At 37.9% G+C, this 19395-nt stretch overlaps 2 protein-coding genes across 3 annotated transcripts in view; one reads left to right on the top strand and one right to left on the bottom strand.

The window, feature by feature from the left end:
• Positions 1-3510, bottom strand: part of kcnip1a (Kv channel interacting protein 1 a) — an 87220-nt gene extending 83710 nt beyond the window's left edge. Inside the window, exon 1 of the mRNA XM_058797358.1 lies at positions 3413-3510. The gene's annotated coding sequence lies outside the window, so the exon portion shown is untranslated. The remainder of the gene's footprint in view (positions 1-3412) is intronic.
• On the top strand, positions 1570-17644 carry LOC131553030 (uncharacterized). 2 transcript variants are annotated; one of them, XM_058797352.1, is made up of 12 exons: positions 1570-1695; positions 3435-3612; positions 4224-4379; positions 5743-5879; positions 6561-6718; positions 6787-6981; positions 8637-8726; positions 8949-9038; positions 15579-15701; positions 16213-16344; positions 16521-16637; positions 17351-17644. In XM_058797352.1, the coding sequence occupies exons 2-12, from the start codon at positions 3449-3451 to the stop codon at positions 17459-17461; spliced, it is 1473 nt and encodes a 490-aa protein (XP_058653335.1). In that variant the 5' UTR covers positions 1570-1695; positions 3435-3448; the 3' UTR covers positions 17462-17644. The 2 variants fall into 2 exon arrangements, with proteins under 2 accessions (XP_058653335.1, XP_058653334.1); XM_058797351.1 differs by lacking the exon at positions 1570-1695 and adding an exon at positions 1815-1974.
• Positions 17645-19395: the final 1751 nt, after the last annotated feature.

Here is a 19395-nt window from a genome sequence, read left to right as displayed (position 1 = left end):
AAAACAATAAGTGCATTGTACCAAATGATTAATTCAAATGTAAGTACATAGTAGTTAAGGCCACCTAATATAAAGTGCGACCTAACTGTTTTTTATTGTAATATGCTGTGAAATGTTCCTGTGATGCAAAGCAGAATTTTAAGCATCATTACTCTAATCTTTAGTGTCACATGATCCTTCAGAAATCATTCTAATAAGCTGATTTGCTGTTGAAGAAACATTTCTGATTATTATTAATGCTGAAAGCAGTTGTGCTGCTTTTTTCTGGAAACTGTGATATATTTTATTTTTCAGGATCTGGCGGTGAATTGAAAGTTTAAAAGAACAGCATTTGTTTGAAATAGAAATCTTTTGTAACACTATAAATGTCTTTACTTTTGATCAATTTAATGCATACTTGCCGAATAAAAGTATTAATTTTTGTACTTTTTCTATTTTATTTTATTTATTTTTTTGTCACATGTGGCTATAATAAAGGTATTTTTTAAAAACATCAGCTCAGGGCAGGTGGACATATTTTTACTTTGTAAAGTATGTGTCATGCTAATAGACATGAGATATTGTAGTTTTTATTAACATTTTGAATTAATTTCTAAAAATATATTTTATAATTTCCATTTTCATAGTTTTAGTAGTTTAAAAAACACATATTTACAGTTCTTACTTATTTGTATTTCAGTTTTAGTTATTTTACTACATCAACAGTGAAAATAATATTAGAAATATTTCCAAATAAATCTGTAAAACAAAATACAATTTCAGTTCTCTTTTTCCAGTTTCTAATGTTTCCATTATAGCATTATCATAACATTATAATAAACCAGAATGTTACTTTATATTTAAAGGCAATTCCAATTATGACAACGTACCTTAGTTAGTTAGTATTGTTTTAGTTTCAGTTCATTATAATTACCCTGAATGTTACTTTTCATTTAAAGGCACATTCCAATTATGCCAACTTTCTAATAAATTAATTTGAATTAGAAAATACATTTATTTTTTTATTTTCTATTAATTAGAAAATAAATTACTAAATTAGAAAATAAAATTTGAAATATTGCCAACTAAATCTTGGCAACTAGCTGAAACAAGATACAATTTCAGTTATCCCCCCCCTTTAATATATTCACTAGCGTGGCATGCCAACTAGACCTCTGGGTTTCAGCAGTGTGGACTCTTTTTCTGCAACATGGAATATAAAACGATTGCTTTCATCATTAAACACATAAAATATAATACAAAACAACAAATATACAGCCCAACATGAGCACAATACCAAACAGCGCAATAAGGGATTGAATTACATATGAATTATCATAGTCTGGTGGCTGTTCGTTTAAACGTTTCTCTCTTCATTTTGGCAGCATTTGACTCCAGAATGCATGAGGTAATATTGCGCAACGAGCGCGCATTCCTGTCTAGAGCGCGCACGAGGCGCGTCAGCACTTTTCCAGCAGCATACGAAGCCGGTGCGCGTGTAGAGCTTTAATTACACGTTACGTTTTTCGCTTGTTTCATCATTCCGCATCACCATTAATAAGCCCGAGGAGGAGCATACCGGCGTCTCTCTCTCTCTCCATTTCTCCAATCAGAAAGTGTAAGGATATGGCCTCATTCAGCTTTGACGCCTCCCTCTCCCTCTCCAAACGTCTGTGAACGAAGCTTGACTGAACGCGCATCCAGTCCGGACGTAAGGTATGGGAATCCCGTTCCATCACTGCCTTTCGAAACCCCCCTGGATTTCAGTAGCATTATTATTCATGCGTAAAGTGCAGGTCTCCTCCCCTCGCCCTAGTGGTCAGCGGGATTTATTGGTCCTAAGCAATATAGACCCGGACAGGACAGCACGCATGAGTGTTTAAAGAGACCGACAAGCTGACTGAACACACTGTTCCGGTGGAAAACAGTTTGATTTATATCTGTATATTCCGTTTTGTGATTTTATTTTATTCTGTTTCACTGATATGGAAAAAGGTAAGACAAAAGCACATGGATTTTTTTTTCCCATGTCAGTATTGTTTGTATGAGATGATTTCATTAAATATAGCTCACTTTTGAGTTGTGTAATTGGTGTAATTATATAATTAGAATTTAATTAGCAAATTGGTATTTAGGGATTGACCCGAATGGGTTTTTAAATGACCAACACAGATGTCAGGGTGAGAACTTTTTTTCCCCCAATGCCAGTATTTTGTCAAATATTGCTTGTACACTGTAAAAAGTGAAAGTTGACTTAACTTCAAAAAATTGAGGAAACCCGTTGCCTTAAAATAATTAAGTACATAATTTTTTTTTAAAAAGTTAAGTGAACTTGACAATTCAAATAACTTATTTTTTTTTAATTATCATTTACTTAAACATTTTAAGGCAACGGGTTTCCTCAATTTTTTTAAGTTAAGTCAGCTTATCACTTTTTACAGTGTATGAGATGATTAAATTAAACTTACTTGAACACCATCTCTGTATTCAGACATCTCTCCATTTAGTCTTACGGAGAACTTTAGGATAATGTTTGGATCATTTTTGGACTTCAATTATTATTGTAGATACATTTTGCAATATGGTATATACACTGTAAAAAGTGCTAAATTGACTTAACTTAAAAAAATTGAGGAAACCCTTAAAATTATTAAGTAAATAATAAAAAAAATGTAAATTAAAAAAAAGTTAAGTAAACTTGACAATTCACTTAACTTATTTTTTTAAATGATCATTTACTTAAATATTTTAAGGCAACGGGTTTCCTCGATTTTTTTAAGTTAAGTAAATTTAGCACTTTTTACAGTGTAGGACACACTGTAAAAAGTGATAAGTTGGCTTAATTTAAAAAAAAATCGAGGAAACCCGTTGCCTTAAAATTTTTAAGTAAATGATCATTTAAAAAATAAGTTAATTGAATTGTCAAGTTCACTTAACTTTTTTTTATTATTATGTACTTAATAATTTTAAGGCAACAGGTTTCCTCAATTTTTTTAAGTTAAGTCAACTTATCACTTTTTACAGTGTATGCACTATAAACAAAAAACAAAAAAAACAAAAAAACACTTAATCTACAAAACTACTTTAGATTTTCATGTTTAATTCAATGTGTTTACCTTTTTTTTTTTTTTTTTTACAAACATGGACTGAAGATGTGCAGAATTAATATACACTTCACTGGCATCACTGGTTCCATGACAAATCTTTAACACCCATGGAATATTTCTGATTAAGAAAAGATTATTTTTAGTGGGAAAATGTTCTTTTAAAATGTTCTTCACACTTCTTTTAGAATGTTCATTGACAAGTTCTTTGGGGAACCCCAAACTGATCGGTATTTTTGGAACCTTATTTTAAAGAGTTTAGTAAATTTTTGTAAAGGTAACCATGAATAGAAAATCTAGAGAAATAGAAATATCATCAGTGTCCTTACCTGATGGGGTTTGTCTCCATAGAAACCGAGAGAAACATGATGACAGAGTTCTGGAAGGAACACTCCAAGTCTGCAACAGTAGAGGAGATGATGCTTGATTCAAACGCTCAGGAACTGACCCAGCACGAGCTGCCAGAGATCCTGTCCCTGCTCCCTTCTCTGGCTGGTTCTGACGTGCTGGAACTTGGTGCTGGAATCGGGTCAGTGATCACATAGTCTTTGACTTTGGATTCTGAAGAGACCTGCAGATCTCTGATGTTTGGGTGAACAATACGAACAAAGTCATATTTCACCAAAATAGCAGATAATGTTTTGCATGAAGAAAATAAGACTAATAAAAAAGAAATTAATAAAAATAGGTTTCATGTTAGAAATAAAATCATCATAAACTGAAGGCATTGCAACAAAAACTACCACGATGTATGAACACTTTACAACTTATACTTATTATTTACAAGATATTAAAGATATATACAAACAACACTATAAAAAATTACGAGATCGATTCATGGCAACATATGTTTTTATATTACTTGAACTCATTAAAATAATCGAACCAATTCAAGATAGGATTTTTAAAAACGAGTTGAAATGACAAACAAGGAACATTAATTCAACAATACTCATTGTATACAAGTATACAATTATACGCAGCAATACAATTATATGTCCTAGTGAAACTGTCAAATGAAAATCTGGAGAAAAACTAATCAAAAGGTCAGATGGTTAGGTAATCTGTTTCTTGGCCAGTACTAAGCTTTTAAGCATGGTTTATTTGCTGCATTGTTATCATGACCTTTGCTCTTTTCAGTCGGTTTACACGTCACCTCATTGGCAAGGCCCGTCACGTGACCGCTGTGGACTTCATGGAGAAATTTGTGGAAAAGAACAGAAAGGACAACAGTCACCTGGGCAAAGCTGAATTCATCCAAGCTGATGTCACAAAGCTGGACTTCCCTAAACACAGGTGAGAGAGAGCATCAATATATTCAGCCCTATAAACACAGCTACAGCGCGTGCAGAATTATTAGGCCAGCCAATATTCTGATCATATTTTTTTCCAATCACAATACCAAACCACATCGATCTCAATAACTACTATTAATTGTGTGTATAATCATTTAATCATTAATGAGGGCCGGAAGTTAAAATGTCTTATATTCAGATGTGCATAATTATTAAGCAGATTTTCTTTTACAGATCAAATGGGCCAAAAAGAAATTTCACACACTGAAAGGTCAAAAATGAAAAGTACCCATGAGAAGGATGCAATGATGTAGAAATCGCAAAATTAAGGTGCAAGCATTGGACAAAAAATGCTTGTTGGGGAAGCAGGTTCACAAAAAAATCAGTTTGAGGAGAAAAGATATTAATCGCAAAAGACTTTAAGAATTAAGATGAATAATTAGGTGTTAGACCAAGAACGAAACCATCAGGAACACTTTATTCTCCAGTGCCACCATTTTTCAAAACTGCAAAGTGCAAACTACCAGGAGTCTCCAGAAGTACAAGGTGTCAGGTTCTCAGAGACTTTCACAAGCTGAAATGTCATGAAATAGACAAAGACCTATTTTTAAAGGCTTTAAAGGATTTTTAGGCAAATAGGTTAAGAGTGCCATTGCTATGATGCTCATTTTAGAAAGCACTGATTGGCCAAATGTTTAGATACACCCCTAAGGAGTCATCAGTATTTTTGGTCCATTTTCCTAGAAAAGAAAGAAAGTAAATAGTAAATGTGTATACTGTCAACTGTTAGTGTACACAGTTCACAGCTTCACTCTTGAATATGAAGTTTTATTAGCATTGATGGTTCCATGAAGAACATTTCACATCTATGGAATCTTTCCATTCCACAAATGTTTCTTTATAGCAGAAAAAGGTTCTTTAGATTATTATTCAATTTTAATTTCATAAAAAAGATCTGAGAAGATGCATCCCATGCACTTCCTGATATTGCCGAGTTAGACGTGTTCCTGGGTCAACATATTTTGTTAACCCTGGAACAACATTTTAATCCAAAAATATAATCTTAACCATATTCCTACACCCAAACCTAACCTTACCCATGAGTAATCCCTAAAATCAGAGGAACTGATAGATGAATTGCACTGATGTACAAGCACCAAACACTGATTGTAATCCTAAACTTCACAAAACTTATAAACTGGTTCTTGAAATCTGATTGGTTAATCGCAATGTTGTTCCAGGGTCAACAAAGATGTTGACCCAGGAACACGTCGCACTTGGCAATATCAGGTTGTGCTGCATCCCATCTCATTTGATGTCTTTCTCCACCTTCCACTTCATATCTCTGACACTTTCTATTTCAGTTTTGACGTGGTCTTCTCTAATTGGCTGTTGATGTATCTGAGTGATCATGAGCTGAAGTCATTGGCTGAGAAGTTCCTCATGTGGCTCCGTCCCGGGGGATACCTGTTCTTCAGAGAGTCCTGCTTTCACCAGTCAGGTTAGAAAAACAACACCTTGTAATCTGACACTTAATGACAGTGATTCTTTTTTTCTGTTTTAATGACACTGCAATCTTGTTTTCTGATTGATGTGACAAAATCCAAATAAATAAGCATTTAGTGTGACAAACCTGTATTTCTAGAATCTATAGTTATGCAAATAAATGATAAACACTTTAAACATAGTTTATTACAATTATTATTATTATTGGAGCCTAAAATGTTATTAAACACAAAAAATGTAGGGCTGGACCTGATTTATTTTATCATTCAAAAATAAAAGGGATTTGACATGTAAAAAAAAATAAAAAATCAGAGACACAATGAGTTACTGCATTTTGTTAATAATTACTAGAACAACTATATATTTTTCTTCCATATAGTGTAGTGTTTAGCATAAATGAGATGCTATTATATTTTTATTAAATTTTATTATGAATTAGTTTTTATTTTCTATACATATGTTTAGATTTAAAGTTATTAAAGTTATTTTGTTGTGTTTTTTTATTTGTATTAATTTTGTTTCAAATATGTCTGTACAGTTTTCAGTTTTAGTTTCAGTTATTTTAGAGCATCAAGTTAAACTATATGAACATGAGAAATGTTGCCTTGGCAATTAACTGAAATACAATATGTTTGAAGTTTTTCCATAAATTGTAATGTCTTTTTGACGCCCACAGGTGACTGCAAGAGAGATTTTAACCCCACACACTACAGAAGCCCTGCTTACTACAACCACCTAATGACCTCATTCCTGCTGGATGAATCAGATCAGACAGAGAAGAAATGCTACGGGTTTGACATGGTGCTCAATAAGACAGTTGAGACCTACGTGAAGGTAAAGAAGTCAGTCAGCAAATGATTGAACTCTGTATAATAAACTGAAATTAATATGCTTTGTCTTAGATGAAGAACAACCAGAACCAGTTGTGCTGGCTCATGCAGAAAGTTCGTCGTGATGTGGTACAGCAGCATCAGGGCGGCTTTTCCACATTCCAGGAGTTTCTAGATAACCAGCAGTACACCAGACGAGGAATCTTACGTTATGAGAAGATGTTCGGATCAGGATACGTCAGCACAGGCGGATTCAGCACGACCAAGGTCAGGGATGCAAAATTTGTAGGGTCATACATCTTCAAAAATGCCATGTGAAGTTCATTAAAAAAAATACAAAGAAAGAAAGAATAATGATTATTATTAAATACAATCTACAATCTACCTTTTCGAAAGGTAGCCTTTTTTACCCCTAAAAGATGCATGTTATTACCATAAAGGTACTGTGTAGTAGTGTATGAATAGCCTATAAGTTAGGCTAATAATAGTACAGTCCAGCAGTTCAGTGAACAACATTTTAATTTTGAATTGTTCACTGAGTTGTTTTAGGATGAATCGTTGAATGAATGATTCCACCCTGAAAGAATAGGCATTTTTTTTAATGAATAAGTCGATTGAATAAATCGATTGATTTATGCAAAAAATTTGTTCTTAAAAACAGCCACCTGTTTCGTTCCCAAGTGAGTTATGTTTTTGAATGAATCTGTTGACTGAATGATTCAATCAATGACTCGTTTATTAAAGTGCCCCTATTATGGATTTTTGAAAATTACCTTTCATGCAGTGTGTAACACAGCTCTAAGTGAATGAAAACATCCTGCAAAGTTTTAAATCTGAAAGTGCACCGCGTATAATGTTATTGTCTCTCAAAAGAAAGAGTCGACTCTGAATCATTGAAACGAGTCGTTTTTAAAACGAATCTTAAGCCGTTTCATGTTGACGTCAACATGAAGTCACCTTTATTTATTTATATAGCGCTTTTAACAATACAGATTGTGTCAAAGCACTTAACAGTATCAAATTGGAAGATAGAGTGTCAGTAACATTAGCATATTGCCCGCCCACTTGTTGCCACTAGGTGCAGCTTTTGGAGAGTTAAATGTTGTTTCTCCGGTAATGGCTGTACACAAAGCAGCACTGCCTCTGCTTTAAATGAAATCGACCAATCGGACCAATCACCGCAGATTAGCTTCACGCAAAGGAGGGGTTTGGAAAAATTAATCATTGAGCAAATCGTTTGGGAGTCGTTGAGCAAATAAGGTAAAAATAAATAGTGTTTATAAAGTGTTTTTTGACCTTGCATGCATGTCAACCTGTTGTTGGGGACTCCCAAAACCAAAATATGAACCTTTCATAACCCATAATAGGGGCACTTGTTTTGTTTCTAAATTATTCTACATTGGTGCTTTAGAACGAATCGCGGTTGAATGAAAGATTCAAGGATTCATTCGACAGCTGCTTGTTTTGTTCGTAAATAAATATGCAATTTTGAATGAATCGGTTAAATAAATAATTGAATGACTCATTGATAAATATTATTTATTTCGTTCCTTCCTAAATGATTGAAGAGGGTTTTTGAACCTCTCATTTAAATGAATCATTATTGACTCAATTATAATATGGTCACTTGTCGCCACCTATTGGAGTAACTTTAACTATGTAACTTTCAGAAACAAAGTACCAAAAGTATTTACCAGACTAAAGTGTTTGTAATAAAATTATTAACAATTTAAGCAATTAATTTATTAATATTTCTGTCATACTTTTATTTCTGGTTTTGAGGATTCCTCATTTTTGGCTCATGGCTCAGCAGTGGAGAACCACTGATCTCTTAATTCTCAGTGTTATCTCATCATTTTAGTGAATAATTAATGGTTTGTTTTCTCTCAATCTCTTTGATATATTAATCTGTAACCTATTAGGAGTTTGTTGATATGCTGAACTTGACCGCCGGACAGAAGGTTCTTGATGTTGGCTGTGGGATTGGAGGTGGAGATTTCTACATGGCCAAGGTGAGCCAAAGATTGACGTGTGATGGGTTTATGTGTTGCTTCAGAACGTGTTAAGAACAAGCAAACCATAATTAAATATTATCAGACAGAAATTCTGGTTTGTCTTGTATTTTAGTGTGGTGTACATTGTGACCACTTTCACATGATCATTCACAGCTGTAGTTTCTGATTACTGTGATGCGATTAATTACTAACTTACTGAATGATCTTTTTTAATGACAGACCTTTGGGGTTGAGGTTCTGGGCATGGATCTGTCATCAAACATGGTGGAGATCGCCATGGAGAGAGCCGTGAAGGAGACACTGCCATCAGTAAGTTGAGTTTTTCAGCAAATACCTAGCAACACCCTGCAACAAACTTCTCAGAACAGCTTTGCAACTGCATTGAAACACTGGCAACCAATAATAACAAACTTGTAACTCCATAGCAAAAGCAACAACTCAGAACAGCTTTGCAACTGCATAGCAACACCCTGGCAACCACCCAGATCACTATAGCAACCCCAAAGCAAATCTCACACTACTCAGAACGGCATGTCAACTGCATAGCAACACCCTGGAAGCCACATAGCAAAACTCATCAAACTGCTCAAAACAAGCTCAGTAACCACATAGCAACAGCCCAGAAACCACCTATAACAACCTAGCAATTGCATAGCAATACCCTGGCAACCCCATAGCAAAACCCATCAAATTGCTCAAAACAGATCAGAAACCACAGCAACCTAGCTACTCCATAGCAACACCCTGGCAAGCACCCATAGCAATAGCAACAACTTTTATTAACCCAGACCAGTTTCTCCTCATAGAAAAATTATGGGTCATATAAAACAGACCAAATGGACCACTTATAACATGTTTATGCAGTTGTTTTTGAAATACAACCCCTCCTTGTGAAAGTTCTGTAATGTTACATACATATGACATTGGCCGTTTATGATAAATGTTTCATGTTACATATATGTTCAAGTCAAGTCAAGTCAAGTTGAGCTTTATTGTCATTCCGCTACATGCGGGGCATACAGTGGAACGAAATGTCGTGTCTCACAGGACCACGGTGCTACATAAATACAGGCATACAACAATGGAGTAAGACAATATAAACCTATACACAACTATCCTACTGATAGATTTTGACTATAAATATAAATATACTATCTATAAAAAAGTACCTATACAAACTAAAAAATACAAACTATACGAATGCTTCAGATAAATACTGTACATGTGCAAGGAGAAACATTGAGTTCAAGCAGCTGGCTGGGGAACAGTGCAGGATGATTTGTAGTGCATGAGCATGTAAACATACATATATTACTGAGTTCTTTTTGTGGGATTTGTGTACACACAGCAGTGTGTGTGAAAAGTGACTAGTGCGCATAGAGGAGGAGAGTGTGCTACTACAGGTGGTTTGTACAGGCCCACTCACCTGTGTGTAGCACACTTCGAATTGCACGTTACATGTTACAGGAGGTAGGGGGTTTGTATGGGGGTTCAGAGAGGCGGGTGATTTGAGTTCAGGGCTCTCACAGCCTGGGGAAAAAGCTGTTGAGCAGTCTGGCAGAGTGGGCTCTGATGCTCCGGTACCGTCTTCCTGATGGTAGGAGCTGGAAGAGACTGTGGGAGGGGTGTGTGGAGTCCTTCACGATACTGTTGGCTTTGCTGGAGCATCGTGTAAGGAAAATGTCCAGGATGGAGGGGAGAGGGGCACCGATGATCCTTGCAGCTGTGTTCACTGTCCGCTGGAGGGTCTTGCGGTCTGCTGCAGTACAGTTCCCGTACCAGACAGTGATGCAGCTGGTCAGCACACTCTCAATGGTGCCCCTGTAGAAAGTGGTGAGGATGGGTGGAGGAGACTTGCTCTTTTCAGCCGGCGGAGGAAGTGTAGGCGCTGTTGTGCCTTCTTGGAGAGTGACATGGTGTTGGTGGACCAGGTGAGATCCTCTGTGATGTGCACCCCCAGGAATTTAGTGCTGCTGACTCTCTCCACAGTCGAGCTGTCGATGGTCAGTGGGGGGTGATCACCGGAGTTTCTCCTGAAGTCCATCACAACCTCCTTTGTCTTACTCACATTGAGGGACAGGTTGTTAGTGCCACACCATTCAGCCAGCTGTGCCACTTCCTCTCTGTAGTGCGTTTCATCGTTGTTGCTGATGAGGCCTACCACTGTTGTGTCATCAGCGAACTTGATGATGTGGTTGGAGCTGGACTTGGCAGTGCAGTCGTGGGTCAGCAGCGTGAAGAGCAGCGGGCTGAGCACACAGCCTTGTGGGGCACCTGTGTTCAGTGTGGTAGTGCTCGAGGTGTTGTGGCCGACACGGACTGACTGAGGTCTTCCGGTTAGACAGTCCAGGATCCAATTGCAGAGGGAATTGTTAAGGCCCAGCAGGTTGAGTTTATTTATGAGCTGTTGTGGGATTATTGTGTTGAATGCTGAGCTGAAGTCAATGAACAGCATTCTAACGTAGGAGTCTTTATTTTCTAGGTGGGTAAGAGCCAAGTGGAGAGTGGAGGAAATTGCATCGTCCGTAGAGCGGTTCGGACGGTATGCAAACTGGAGCGGATCGAGTGTGTTGGGAGGCTGGTTTTGATGTTGTGCATGACTAACCTCTCAAAGCACTTCATTATGATTGAGTCAGTGCTATGGGACGGTAGTCATTTAGACAGGACACAGGTGATTTCTTTGGTACCGGTATGATTGTTGTGGATTTGAGACATGTGGGGACGACTGCCTGGCTCAGCGAGGTGTTGAAGATATCTGTTAGGACATCTGTCAGCTGTGCAGCACAGTCTTTCAGTACACGGCCAGGTATGTTGTCGGGACCCGCAGCCTTGCGTGGGTTGATCCTAGATAGGGACTTCCTTACGTCGGCTGGAGACAGACAGAGCGCCTGGTCGTTGGGAGGTGTGGGCAGTTTTGTGCAGGTGTGTCATTCTGCATTTCAAACCGTGAGTAAAAGTGGTTGAGTGTATCTGGGAGGGATGTGTCGTCATCACAGGCCTGTGGCGGGGGCTTGTAGTCTGTGATGGTCTGAATAGCTTGCCACAGGCTCCGTGTGTCACTGCTGCCTGTGAAGTGATTGTTGATTTTTTGAGCATATGACCGTTTTGCATTTTTGATGCTGCGGGACAGATTGGCTCTTGCTGTTTTGAGGGCTGCTTTATCTCCTGATCTGAATGCTTCATCTCTGGTCTTTAGCAGCCCACGAACCTCTGCTGTCATCCATGGCTTCTGGTTGGCGCGTGTGGTGATGGTCTTGGTGACTGTCACATCATCAGTGCACTTTTGGATGTAAGCAGTCACTGTTTCAGTGTACTCCTGCAGGTCTGTGTGGTTGTTGTAGGTGGCCGCCTCTTTGAACATGTTCCAGTCTGTGTCCTGGAAGCAGTCCTGCAGTGCTGAGGTGGCATTGTTTGGCCATACCTTGATCTGTTTGTGAACCGGTTTGGCCAGTTTCAGAAGTGGTCTGTATGCTGGGATTAGCATAACAGAGATGTGGTCCAGTACCCGAGGTGGGGGTTCAGCTTTGTATGCGCTCTTAACTGTTGTGTAAACAAAGTCCAGTGTGTTATTTCCTTGTTGCAAAGTTCACATGTTGGTAGAACTTTGGCAAAACTGTCTTTAGGTTTGCGTGGTTGAAGTCACCGCTATGATGAAAAAGCCGTCGGGTTATTTGTTTGTTGTTCGCTGATGGCGCTGTACAGCTCGCGAAGCGCGTCCTTTGCGTTTGCGCATGGTGGGATGTATACCGCGACAATAACAATGGGCGTGAACTCCCGCGGCAGATAGAACGGTCGACACTTCACAAACATAAACTCCACCAGCGATGAACAGTGTTTTGTCACTACCCCAGCATTGTTACACCATTCTTTGTTGACGTACACACACAAGCCACCGCCGCGAGTCTTACCAGACAGTGATGAATCTCTGTCCGCTCGGTAGCAGATTAGCCCGTGCAGCTGAATGGCGGAGTCCGGGATGTTGTCGTTCAGCCATGTTTCAGTGAAAACAAACACACAACAATCCCTTGTCTCATGCTGTGTAGATCGACTGAGTTGAATTAAGTCCAGTTTGTTTTCCAGAGAGCGAACGCTTGAGAGCATGAGTGTTGGAAGAGCCGGTCTTGTGGGGTTTTCCCTCAGCCTAGCTCGTATACCTCCGCGCTTACCACGCTTCCATCCTCTCTCACACCGCTTGCGACGCCGCCTTGTGCGGGTAGCGACAGTAGGCGAGGCCGCGGTCTCGAGGTCCGGCTTCAGCAGTAAACAGAGGCCTCGTAGCTTCTCAGTAGCCGCCGGCGAGAGTTGGTCTTTGTATGCGTTGCCGATATCCAAAAGTCTTTGGCGAACATATTTGAGTTTAGGAGTGATTTCCTTATGAACTAGCGGTAAATTTACACTATTTGGAGACGAACAGACGACATTAAAAGACAAAAAAGCACCGTCTTTGGGACCTGGAGCAGCCGCTGCATCTGATCGCGCCGCCATCTTGGATCCAACTATGTTACAATGGTCGTTTATTTCTCTGACTAATATTCTCTCTTAATAAGTTTTTTCTGTTTATTTGCTTTTCCACAACATACTATACATCAAAATGATTACTTTTCTGGGAAGGTAGAACAAAAACCTTCTTCAGAAGTAATATATTTTTGCATTTTATTTGCTTTGCCACAACATATTTCAAAACCACATAACTGTGACCATTACATTTTTCAACAACTCTTATGTAACATATCAAAATTCTACCTTTTCAGGTATATGGTTTAACCAGAAATTAATTTTCAGATTTTTTTTTTTTTTTTTTCACAACTTGAAAATGTGCAAACTGAATAAAAATAAATAACTATCTTACACTGGAGGTCAACATGTTAAAACATGCACATAGATTTGTTAAAATATGCTTTGAAATGAGCAGCAGAATATATATAACACTAAAATAATTGAATCAGCTAAATTAATTGAGCAGCTCATTACCATTTTTCTTAATGTGACAAATACGTCACATCAAAATTCCACCTACTTTTATAAGGTTAATAGCCCGATGTGACATATATGTCACCACAATATCTTTGTAACTTGTTTTATATCAATTTGCTCAAGAAACTTATTAAAATCAGGTTAAGAGTAATATAGGATATGTTATTAAAACATTAGAATTGTAGCATGGGTTGAAACATACCTTTTGTAACAAAAACAAGCATTTTTAAAAATTGCTGACACTGTAACATGTGCTAACCAGACAGGACACCATTTTGGAAATGTTGCCATGGTAACAAAAAATGCACACATTGTCACATGACTGAACCTGGATGTTCATTATATGTCACTTGTATTGTATCATTGATGTTGTATCATATGTCCTGTGTTGAAAGTGAGGGATAATGCTTTAAAAAGACCTTTCCAGATAATCACCAGTGTTTGTGACACCCGTGTCTAGCATCTGCACAGCAACACCCCGACAACCACCCAGAAAACCCAACAAAATACAACAAACCAGTAGCTTCACAACTGCATAACAACCCTGATAACCACACACAACACCCTGGCAACCACCTATTACGACTAGGTAGTTACTACGTACCAACACCCTGGTAACCACCCATAACACCATAGCAGCCACCTATAATAACATATCAACTGCATAGCAACACCCTGGTAACCACCCTTAACACCACAGCAGCCACCTATAATAACATATCAACTGCATAGCAACACCCTGGTAACCACCCATAACACCATAGCAGCCACCTATAATAACATATCAACTGCATAGCAACACCCTGGTAACCACCCATAACACCATAGCAGCCACCTATAATAACATATCAACTGCATAGCAACACCCTGGTAACCATCTATTACAACTAGGTTGTTACTACATAGCAACACCCTGGTAACCACCCTTAACACCACAGCAGCCACCTATAGCAACCTAGCAACTGCATAGCAACACTCTGACAACCACACAAAACACCCTGGCATCCACCTATTACAGCTAGGTTATTACTACGTAGCAACACCCTGGTAACCAGGCACAACACCCTGGCAACCACCAATTGAAACTAGGTTGTTACTACATAGCAACACCCTGGTAACCACCCATAACACCATAGCAGCCACCTATAATAACATATCAACTGCATAGCAACACCCTGGTAACCACCCTTAACACCACAGCAGCCACCTATAATAACATATCAACTGCATAGCAACACCCTGGTAACCACCCATAACACCATAGCAGCCACCTATAATAACATATCAACTGCATAGCAACACCCTGGTAACCACCCATAACACCATAGCAGCCACCTATAATAACATATCAACTGCATAGCAACACCCTGGTAACCATCTATTACAACTAGGTTGTTACTACATAGCAACACCCTGGTAACCACCCTTAACACCACAGCAGCCACCTATAGCAACCTAGCAACTGCATAGCAACACTCTGACAACCACACAAAACACCCTGGCATCCACCTATTACAGCTAGGTTATTACTACGTAGCAACACCCTGGTAACCAGGCACAACACCCTGGCAACCACCAATTGAAACTAGGTTGTTACTATGTAGCAACACCGTGACAACCACACACAACACCATAGCAACCACCTATAACAACATAACAACTGCATAGCAACAACCTAGCATCCTAGTACTAAGTTTTTTTTCCACAGGAAATTTAGAAATCTCTTTTAAAATGTTAAATAGTTGTATATTAAATAAAAAGAGTACAGACACTTTCAATTCGCATAGTGAATGAACAGAGCTGCATTCTGGGAAAGCTCTGAGAGTCGCTCGGCACTTCCTGATAATAGAGTAACTGTCTGTCCTTCCTCTGCAGGTGCAGTTCGAGGTGTCAGATGCCACAAAAAGAAGGTTTCCTGACGCCGCGTTTGATGTGGTTTACAGCAGGGACACCATTCTGCATATCAGGGATAAATTTGACCTCTTCAGAAAGTTTTACGTGAGTGTTTACCTCACATGTTAAATCCTGCATTTGTGCGTTATTTTCATGCCTGTCACTTCATATGTCACAGAAGTAGCATACATACTGTATATTTGCATGTGTGCGCATAAGGGTTGTGTGTGTGTATGAGGATATACAAATGATTATCTGTGTGCTGTGGGTGTAAATACTGCCAATGGGTAGCAGGTGTTCCAGTCACTATATGTGTATGTGGTTTTAACAGTTAACTTCACCTTGAGCTAAGACTCAAACGAGTGACACATTGTGTATGGCTTATAAAAACAAGCCTTTGCATTTGTATTGAACTATTGAGGATTTGATCCAAATAGGCAAATGCTGTGATGTACAGCAAGCAAATGCTGACCTGGAAAATAATTCTCAGGAAATAAGAGCAAAGAATGTGCATTTTCTGCCCTCTACTGGACAAATGAGGTATTGTCATAGAAGTACATGATGAAAGAGTGTGTATTTTGAGGTAAACTGTTCTTTTAATGTGCGTGTGTTTCAGTCATGGCTAAAGCCGGGCGGGAAACTTCTGATCAGTGACTACTGCTGTGGAGAGAAGCCTTGGTCTCCAGCGTTTCAGGATTACGTTAACCAGCGGGGATATATCCTCTACACACCTCAGAGATACGGACAAGTACAGACATCATAAAATCATAGTGTACTATTAAAGCTTGTTTGGACTGAGATTGAGTATTGATCTGTTGATATGCTGATAGCGGTCACTACAATGCTGAATATGCCAAAAAAGCTGGCGCAGGAACAAAGGGCTTGTTTATGCTCTTGCTGAATGTGTTTGTGTGTGTTTTTCAGTTCCTGAGCGAGGTGGGATTCAGTAATGTTCGTGCTGAGGACAGAACAGAGCAATTTATTAAAGTCATAAAGGCTGAACTGCAGAGAGCAGAGGAGATGAAAGAGGAGTTTATACAGGTAAACACACTCCTGTTTATAAAACGTCTGCATTTACAACCACACATTTGCATGCTGTTGGAGGAAATATTTTCCCTTTTTTCCTCCCTTTTTATTTAAGCCACATTTGCAGGCATTGAAGACATGTTTCACTTTCATTTAAGAGGTAGTTCACCCAAAAATGCAAATGCACTCAACCTTCCAATGCAAGCCATCCAAGATGTAGATGAGTTTGTTTGTTCATGGGAACATATTTGGAGAAATCGCCTGCTCACCAGTGGATCCTCTGCAGTGAATGGGTGCCGTCAGAATGAGAGTCCAAACAGCTGATAAAAACATCACAATAATCCACAATTAATATTATGGAGAGAGGACACATATTTTATCCAGAAGCAACAGTTTAAAGTTAAAAATGTCTTAAGGATTTGTTTCTTATTCACTTCACAAGATCTTAATTGAGGGACTGGAGTTGTGTGGATTACTTGTGGATTATTGTGATGTTTTTATCAGCTGTTTGGACTCTTATTCTGACGGCACCCATTCACTGCAGAGGATCCATTGGTGATGTAATGCTAAATTTCTCCAAATCTATTACCATGAATAAACAAACTCATCTAGATCTTGAATGTAATTTTTTTTATTTTTGGGTGAACTATTCCTTTAAAGTTTGCATGAATATTGTTGGAAAGGAAGCAGTTCACCGTCTACTCTTGTAATCTTTGTGTCCTCCACAGGAGTTCTCTCAGAAAGACTATGATGCCGTTGTAAACGGATGGACAGAAAAACTGCAGCGCTGTGAGACTGGAGACCAGCGCTGGGGGCTTTTCTATGCCACCAAAGAATGAGAGAGAGGAATAATCCAACTAATGATTCAATTCAAATCAATATATTTCAGATGATATATTAAACTCACTGTTCTGTCTAATTCTGTGAATTGCACAACAGTGCACAAGATTTGAGTATCAGAGCTGTAAGACCGACATACTGTTATGCAGCATAAATAAATAAAATTCTACTTTTCTATATTATTTCATTAGTTTGTTGTTTTGATTGTATATGCTTGGGTTTTTAATCTGTTTGATAAAATCCTCAAAGTCCAAGTCTATGATGTAAACAGCTGTTAATACAAACTAATAATAGTAACTACCGATAAACAGAAAAAAACTACAATAAATAAATAAATAATATCTTGCAGTTATCTTCCAAGACACATTTTTGTATTAGCTTAATATCTCAGAGAAACCTCACAAAGAAAATCATGTTTTTTCTGTCATGATTTGGCCAGTGTAATCATATATGATATTTTTATATTGAAGAGGTGAAGAGGTCGTGGAGCTCTGTTAGACTCTAATATCACACTCCAATCAGCCAATCAGATTCGAGAACCAGAAAGAGCTGTTGTATAAATATATATAATGTGTGTGTGTGGGGTGGTATTTGTGGTTTACGGGGACAAAAATTAGTTTAATGACATGGGTATGACAGAGGTATTACAATTTGAAGGTGGTTTATGAGGACACTGCCTATGTCCCCGTAATTCAAAAGGCCATAGAATGCATTGATACAATATTTTAAATTGTTCTCTGATATCTACATAGAAGGTATGTGGCTTAGGTAAGGACAAAAAGTCTCCAGACATGTCCATTTACAACCCTAGGATTTCTCCCTAGAATTAAATGGTCTGTTATCACTTTATTTGGAAGGGTCATGAATAATAATGTTGAGCTCTGCTCTGATTGGCTGTTTCACAGTGCAGCTCAATGTTGAGCTCTGCTCTGATTTGCGATTGCACATGCTCTGTTTATACTATGGAGCAGCAGTACTTACCACACATTTTACAAGATCAGTTGCTTGTCAGTGGTGCTCAGGATCTGTAAACCATTCGCCATCATCCTCAGTCATGTCTCCTTACTCTGTTGTAAGTGAAATCTTGTGTACTGTAAGGTAACAGGCTACCCCTAGCAAGCAGCTACCATGTCCCTTTAGTGGCTTGCATTATTTTAGTAGAGCACGTTGTTTGCTTTCCTTGCCTTTCTGAATACAGACACCAACCCATTCCTGCACTTCACATTAAACAACAAAATCCGATTTCCAAGCTATGTGGAGCGCTGACTCTGAATTTACTGTCAACATAGTGTCAATCCAATTTTAATATGAGTTGTAACACACTAATCTTCAATTAAACTTCCAGTACAGTGCACACAGAGGGGGGTCAGTGTTTAACTGCACAATTAAAATCTGATTAACTTCATGGAAGACCATGACGGCCTCTTGAGAACATAGCTGGAGATATGCTGCCATCTACTGCTGCTACACAGATCTAATAGAGACCTGAACTAGTCGATAAGAAAAAGGCTCTTTACAAATGCAATATTCATATTTACATTGGGTTTATATACGTTTTAACATTGTCTAATTAAATATTCTGATTTAATTAGACACTGTTATTTGTTAATATTAATATGTTTTGTCAATATTTTGAATTATATATATATATATATATATATATTCGGTTTTAATTTTAATTTTAAAGTTTTAATCATTTTGATGTGTCTGTCATTTTTATTAGATTTATTTTTATTTTTATTTTTAATCTATATAGTTTTTATTCATTTTATTTTAGTTCTTTTACTATTTATTTTAGTATTTTATCAAATTTGATTTATTTTAAGTAACAATTTTTTATGGTTTTAGTTTCAGTTAATGATAATCACCCTGCTAATGGATTAATTCAATACATATGAGCATACAAAATCATGAGGTTAATTTTTTCAAGATA

Source organism: Onychostoma macrolepis, chromosome 14 (assembly GCF_012432095.1).
Source record: "Onychostoma macrolepis isolate SWU-2019 chromosome 14, ASM1243209v1, whole genome shotgun sequence".
Classification (NCBI taxonomy): domain Eukaryota; kingdom Metazoa; phylum Chordata; class Actinopteri; order Cypriniformes; family Cyprinidae; genus Onychostoma; species Onychostoma macrolepis.
This window is presented reverse-complemented; position numbering and strand designations above follow the sequence as displayed.

Coding starts and splice junctions, on each gene's coding strand:
- LOC131553030 (XM_058797351.1), top strand. Junction 6,719..6,786: donor CAGTTGAGACCTACGTGAAG/GTAAAGAAGTCA, acceptor GCTTTGTCTTAG/ATGAAGAACAACCAGAACCA. Junction 6,982..8,636: donor GCGGATTCAGCACGACCAAG/GTCAGGGATGCA, acceptor GTAACCTATTAG/GAGTTTGTTGATATGCTGAA.